General features: G+C 37.2%; 1 protein-coding gene across 1 annotated transcript; it reads right to left on the bottom strand.

Moving 5' to 3' along the window:
* Nucleotides 1-235: 235 nt before the first annotated feature.
* Nucleotides 236-1500, bottom strand: LOC100370564 (homeodomain-only protein-like). Its single transcript, XM_002737151.4, has 2 exons — nucleotides 1012-1500; nucleotides 236-873 (listed from the first exon to the last, which is right to left on the bottom strand). Exons 1-2 carry the CDS (start codon nucleotides 1201-1203, stop codon nucleotides 796-798), a joined length of 270 nt encoding a protein of 89 aa, XP_002737197.1. The 5' UTR covers nucleotides 1204-1500; the 3' UTR covers nucleotides 236-795.
* Nucleotides 1501-7150: the final 5650 nt, after the last annotated feature.

The following is a 7150-nucleotide window of genomic DNA, read 5'->3' as shown; positions in this document are numbered from 1 at the left end:
AATCTGGAAAGAAGATTTGGCTTTATTTTATATTCCCTCAGTATCTTTTCACTAAATCGGGTAAAATACAGCAATATATTGCACATCAAACGACTAGAAATAAATAAACGACTTTCAATGAATATGTAAATTATATTAACATATCTCACTCATTGTGTTTACGTCACGCAGCCATGTCTATGTCGCAGAACAAAAACAGACAGCATGGCTCACTATCGTCATAGATTGAAAATCATTGAAATTATACTCTATAATATATTTTTAAAAAAACACAATAAAATTAAATTAAATAGAAATCACAGAAATATACATATATTTGGTTCAATAAATATTTCGAATGTATTTACGTCAAGCGAAAGCCGTGTGATGCATTCAGATTACGGCTTTCGGGGACCTCTGTTTGACGAGTACGCAATAATTTATCATAGTATGTGCTCAATATTCACCGACAAAAACAACAATTTTGATTAAAGTGGGGATTTTACATACATTACTGTATATAATATATTAGTCACGATAGTGTCATTGTTACAGTGAATGTTCATTGCTATAACGAATGATGTACGATGATAATCTAACAGCTGGTTGATCTGTATGGCGATATTCAGACAAATAAATCAATTATACTACCCATGCTAAGTATTGGAAATAGAAATAATGTCCGAAAATAGCCTGCTGGTCTTAGCTTATTACATTTATAGATGAACATGTTCTTGTTTTCTTCCCGCTGACCGTTGTGTTGAGTGGTAAGTTAGAGTCCAATTACGGCCATGCATTCAGTCCATTAACTTCTTGTTAGTCCGTAATGGCGCGGCTATTTGGGGACAATCCTTCTTTCTTTCGCCACAATGCTTTGCGGTGTTGAAACCATTTCTGTAATATAACACAGGCAGTAACAGAATTACTATGTGCATATGCGTAAACAATGGCTGGTACACAATAGAACTAGAATAGGCATCAAACATGGCGAAATCTACTACCCGTTAATATAATTACGTGTCGTAGACCTACCTCGCAATCGCGTAAACTCAGTCCTGTTTCTGCGGCTAATAATTCCATGGTGACTTCATCGATATTCTTATATTGCTGGAAATTATGTTCCAATATTTTTTCCTGCTGTCGATTCACTTTCACCATCTCGTTCGGGGGAGATAATTTGGCAACCAGGTTGCGATTATTATGGTAATATCCCGATGAATTCATATCGATCGCAGAATCCGAGCAGAGACTTTCAGGCAGAGGAGAAATTCAGCAGAATATGTATCCGTGGACGTTGTTGGAGTGATGGGTTGTTTTTCTGTAGAAAGTAACGCAGTAGATGTAAACACGCACAGGTATAACGTTATGTTGTGCCGTAAAGCGGCAGTGACAGCTGGGAGTCAGCCACCCGTAATATTCACTATATCAATACACTGTATTAACGTGTCCGATGTAACACAGGGCAAATTACTTACGACTACAGAATATATTTCAATTGTCGATAATAATAATAGTTGTGACTGATATTAACTCAAAGCATTGCACTACGTTCTACGCGTTCAATAAAGGGCACCACCGTTGAATGAATGACGTTTGTCTTAATAGTATATTGACAATCTTTTCATTCCTTTCAATAGGCTAACACGACCTAGTAAGAAGTGGGTGTGTAGGTTATTTAGGTGCCTTTCACCAACAGTTCAGTCTCCCGTGACCTGGCATAAGAAAGTGCAATACAAATCAGAATCACAACAATAAAAATAGATCATATAATTCACAACAATAACAAATGACCATTCGGCTGCTCCAGCGTGAGAATCGGAATCGTTAAATAAATACATCACCTTCATACGAACGACAGGGTTATTATTCACCAAATTCTACTCCTTAAGACACCAGCAAATATTCCACGTAATATTGAAACTGAATAATATTGGAGCGTTTACATTTATATATATATAAGTTTAAAGCTAAAGGGAAGGCTACTATGTCATAAAGGGATGAAACTAGGTCAGGCAGGCTCAGGAAGGCACTCAGTGGGCCCACTAATTAATATACCCGGTCAAATGACAGTTATTACGGTCCCTGCAATAGTGCGCATCTTTTTACAGTGCCTTACGTTAATTTCACTGACAGTGGCCGTTAATAATGTAAGATTTAAACAAATATATAAAAAGAATATTATCAAAGGTAGAAAACTCCTCGTTAAATGAAAGTATGCAGAATTTATCCAAATTTCATTACGTCGCGTAAACAAAGTTGGGTCACCACATCACTTTTCGAGAAAAACGATAAATATTAATATAGCAGTGACGGACATTTTCTCAGTTTTGGGACCATTTTATCAGTGGTTGCTATGGTGAAGTCATTTTCTCAAATTACTAATTAGGGTGTATTGGCATACACTTACCTACAGTGATTGTTGAGTTATATTCTAAAATCTTGGTTTTAGAAACTGGCAATAAATAAATAATTCTTAATTTTTTTGGCATAAAATTTGACACATTTTTTCAAAAATATTGTTGTATCGCACTACACTACACTACACTATTTAAACATTAAATATTGCCAAACCATTTTTACTAATTTTCTCAAGAAATATGGGTAGGCTTCTACCTATCCTAGAATCCAGCAAAGTTCACTCAGTGATGATCTTGTGAATCGCCATGTAACTACATAGTCGGCACAGAATTCACAGAATTAATTAGATATTTTGAAGTGTTCAGTATATCACCGTGGGAACACGCATGCGCAAACTGTCCCGTGGGCAAAGCCCGCCCACAACTGATTTACTCGTCTTTCTTTTTTTTGTAGATTGTTTGACGTCTCAGGATCATAGACTGCATTTACTAGTGGATAGGTTGACATTGACGTTGACTTCGTTAAGTCATTGTGACCTATCCTGAATAGCAAGGTTGACATTGGTAAGACTTTGTTTAGTAAATGTAACTTGCCCTGACTTGCAAGGCTGGCATTGGTTAAATTTAGTTCAGTTATTGTAACCTGTCCTGACTAGCAAAGTTGATATTGGTTAAATTTAGTTTAGTTATTGTAACCTGTCCTGACTAGCAAAGTTGACATTAGTTAAATTTAGTTTAGTTATTGTAACCTGTCCTGACTAGCAAAGTTGATATTGGTTAAATTTAGTTTAGTTATTGTAACCTGTCCTGACTAGCAACGTTGACTTTAGTTAAATTTATTTCAGTTATTGTAACCTGTTCCGACTAGCAACGTTGACATCGGTTAAATTTAGTTTAGTTAATGTAACCTGACCTGACTAGCAAAGTTGATATTGGTTAAATTTAGTTCAGTTATTGTAACCTGTCCTGACTAGCAATGTTGACATTGGTTAAATTTAGTTCAGTTATTGTAACCTGTCCTGACTAGCAAGATCGACGTTGGTTAAATTTAGTTAAGTCATTGTAACCTGTCCGACTAGCAACGTTGGCACTGGTTAATTTTATTTCAGCTATTGTAACCTGTGCCAAATAGCAACGTTGATATTTGTAAGACTTTAAGTCATTTTAACCTGTCATTACTAGCAACGTTGACTTTAGTTAAATTTAGTTTATAAATAAATAAACGCTGCTCGGACTGATAAGTATGATATATTGAAGATAATATTTGGTAATCGTAGTCCTAAATAACTATTAAAAATAGCTAGACGTTTCGAGCAATGGCTCTTTATCGATAGCATAGAAGCAAGTGTGATAAACGTACAGGTAGAACATAGGAACGTAAGAACGCGCATGAACTATAAGTTAGAATCACAAAAAATTCCACAATAGAACAAATAACGCGCCTTAGGTAGTGAGCTCAACAAATGAGTTGAACTGTTTGTTAATACCATGGGGTTCTTTAGTTCCAAGGCGGAATATAGTTTCCTCCTCGACACGCCTGAGCTGATTTTCGTTGCCATTGACAACACATACACCAGAAATAGACATATCTGTAATATTATGTCCACTAGAATTAAAATGAAGTGAAACCGGATAATAACGATTTTTCTGTCTAGTTTGCCGTAGATGCTCAGCAAACCGATCACCCAGTCGACGAACTGTAGAACCAATATAAAGTTTCCCGCATCTAATACATGAAATGCAATATACAACATTCATAGTGATACAACTGAACGGATATTTGACCTCAACATCTCCCTTGGGACCAAATATACGATTAGTGTCTGTAATAAAAGGACAAGTATTACACCTAGGACGATTACACGGGACAGAACCATATTTCTCGGGGTCTCCCCTTTCACCCGTATGCACCAATAACCTCCTTAAATTAGTGTCACGGCGCCAGGCAGTAGTAGGCATTAGTGGAAACGTAGAACTTGTCTCCTCACTGGTCTGTAAAATGTGAAAATGTTTGTACATAATGTTTTTAATCCTGACATTTAAAGGATGGTACGTAAGTGCCAAAATTACACGATCCTGATTGTCACGGGAAACCGTAGAACCAATACAATCAGTTCTTGACATTGACACAACCTTGGCCAATGCTTTCCCAGTGACATTACGAGGATAACCCCGTTTTCTGAAATAATCACATAAAATCCTCGCCTGGTTACGGAAATCAGTATCATCGCTGCAAATACGACGTACCCGGAGTAACTGCGAGTAAGGTATGGAGTCCTTCATTCTAGTAGGATGTGATGATTCATACTGTAAATAACAATGTGAATCAGTAGGTTTTGTGTAGATAGATGTAGAAATGCGATCACCATCTACCTTAGTAGAAATATCGAGAAATGGTAGTGTTATTTCTGATATCTCATGTGTGTATTGTATGGCGGGATTAAAGTTCTTCACAAAGTCAATGAACTGTAATAACTCATCCCGACTGCCAGACATGGCACCAAATCCATCATCAATGTACCTGACATAAAATTCAGGTTTAGTGCCTTGAAAGGACGAAAAAATTAACTCCTCTTGATATGACATGAATAAACATGCATAGCTCGGACCAAAACAACTGCCCATAGCCACACCTCGTTTCTGTATATAATGTTTACCATTAAAAGAAAAGCAATTCCCGTTCAAAACTAATTCCGCTAAGCGCACCAACACAAACGTAGGAGGATCCTTAACTGTCCTTTTATTCAGAAAATGCTGTAAAGCCAACAGTCCATCAGTGTGTGTGTGTGTGTAATTGTCCGACTGAGCACATAGCTCGATACTTGGATTCAATGTTGAGACCTATTGTTGCGTCACAGCCTACGTATGTTCAGGATACTAATGATGCACTTAGGAAACTAGAGTTATTTCGTTTCACACCGGATATACCCAGATTTTTGTTTTCTATGGATGTAAAATCCCTTTATACATCTATCCCGCACACTGATGGACTGTTGGCTTTACAGCATTTTCTGAATAAAAGGACAGTTAAGGATCCTCCTACGTTTGTGTTGGTGCGCTTAGCGGAATTAGTTTTGAACGGGAATTGCTTTTCTTTTAATGGTAAACATTATATACAGAAACGAGGTGTGGCTATGGGCAGTTGTTTTGGTCCGAGCTATGCATGTTTATTCATGTCATATCAAGAGGAGTTAATTTTTTCGTCCTTTCAAGGCACTAAACCTGAATTTTATGTCAGGTACATTGATGATGGATTTGGTGCCATGTCTGGCAGTCGGGATGAGTTATTACAGTTCATTGACTTTGTGAAGAACTTTAATCCCGCCATACAATACACACATGAGATATCAGAAATAACACTACCATTTCTCGATATTTCTACTAAGGTAGATGGTGATCGCATTTCTACATCTATCTACACAAAACCTACTGATTCACATTGTTATTTACAGTATGAATCATCACATCCTACTAGAATGAAGGACTCCATACCTTACTCGCAGTTACTCCGGGTACGTCGTATTTGCAGCGATGATACTGATTTCCGTAACCAGGCGAGGATTTTATGTGATTATTTCAGAAAACGGGGTTATCCTCGTAATGTCACTGGGAAAGCATTGGCCAAGGTTGTGTCAATGTCAAGAACTGATTGTATTGGTTCTACGGTTTCCCGTGACAATCAGGATCGTGTAATTTTGGCACTTACGTACCATCCTTTAAATGTCAGGATTAAAAACATTATGTACAAACATTTTCACATTTTACAGACCAGTGAGGAGACAAGTTCTACGTTTCCACTAATGCCTACTACTGCCTGGCGCCGTGACACTAATTTAAGGAGGTTATTGGTGCATACGGGTGAAAGGGGAGACCCCGAGAAATATGGTTCTGTCCCGTGTAATCGTCCTAGGTGTAATACTTGTCCTTTTATTACAGACACTAATCGTATATTTGGTCCCAAGGGAGATGTTGAGGTCAAATATCCGTTCAGTTGTATCACTATGAATGTTGTATATTGCATTTCATGTATTAGATGCGGGAAACTTTATATTGGTTCTACAGTTCGTCGACTGGGTGATCGGTTTGCTGAGCATCTACGGCAAACTAGACAGAAAAATCGTTATTATCCGGTTTCACTTCATTTTAATTCTAGTGGACATAATATTACAGATATGTCTATTTCTGGTGTATGTGTTGTCAATGGCAACGAAAATCAGCTCAGGCGTGTCGAGGAGGAAACTATATTCCGCCTTGGAACTAAAGAACCCCATGGTATTAACAAACAGTTCAACTCATTTGTTGAGCTCACTACCTAAGGCGCGTTATTTGTTCTATTGTGGAATTTTTTGTGATTCTAACTTATAGTTCATGCGCGTTCTTACGTTCCTATGTTCTACCTGTACGTTTATCACACTTGCTTCTATGCTATCGATAAAGAGCCATTGCTCGAAACGTCTAGCTATTTTTAATAGTTATTTAGGACTACGATTACCAAATATTATCTTCAATATATCTTAGTTAAATTTAGTTCAGTTATTGTAACCTGTCCCGACTAGCAACGTTGGCACTGGTTAAATTTATTTCAGTTATTGTCACCTGTCCTTACTAGCAGTGTTGACAATGGTAAGACTTTGTTCCACAATTGTAACCTGTCCTGACTAGCAAGACCGACGTTGGTTAAATTTATTTCAGCTATTGTAACCTGTCCCAAATAGCAACGTTGATATTTGTAAGACTTTAAGTCATTTTAACCTGTCATTACTAGCAACGTTGACTTTAGTTAAATTTATTTCAGTTATTGTAACCTGTTCCGA

Source organism: Saccoglossus kowalevskii, chromosome 10 (assembly GCF_978046115.1).
Source record: "Saccoglossus kowalevskii chromosome 10, keSacKowa6.1, whole genome shotgun sequence".
NCBI lineage: Eukaryota > Metazoa > Hemichordata > Enteropneusta > Harrimaniidae > Saccoglossus > Saccoglossus kowalevskii.
Note: the sequence above shows the minus strand (reverse complement) of the source record. Positions and strands in the feature narration are given on the sequence as shown.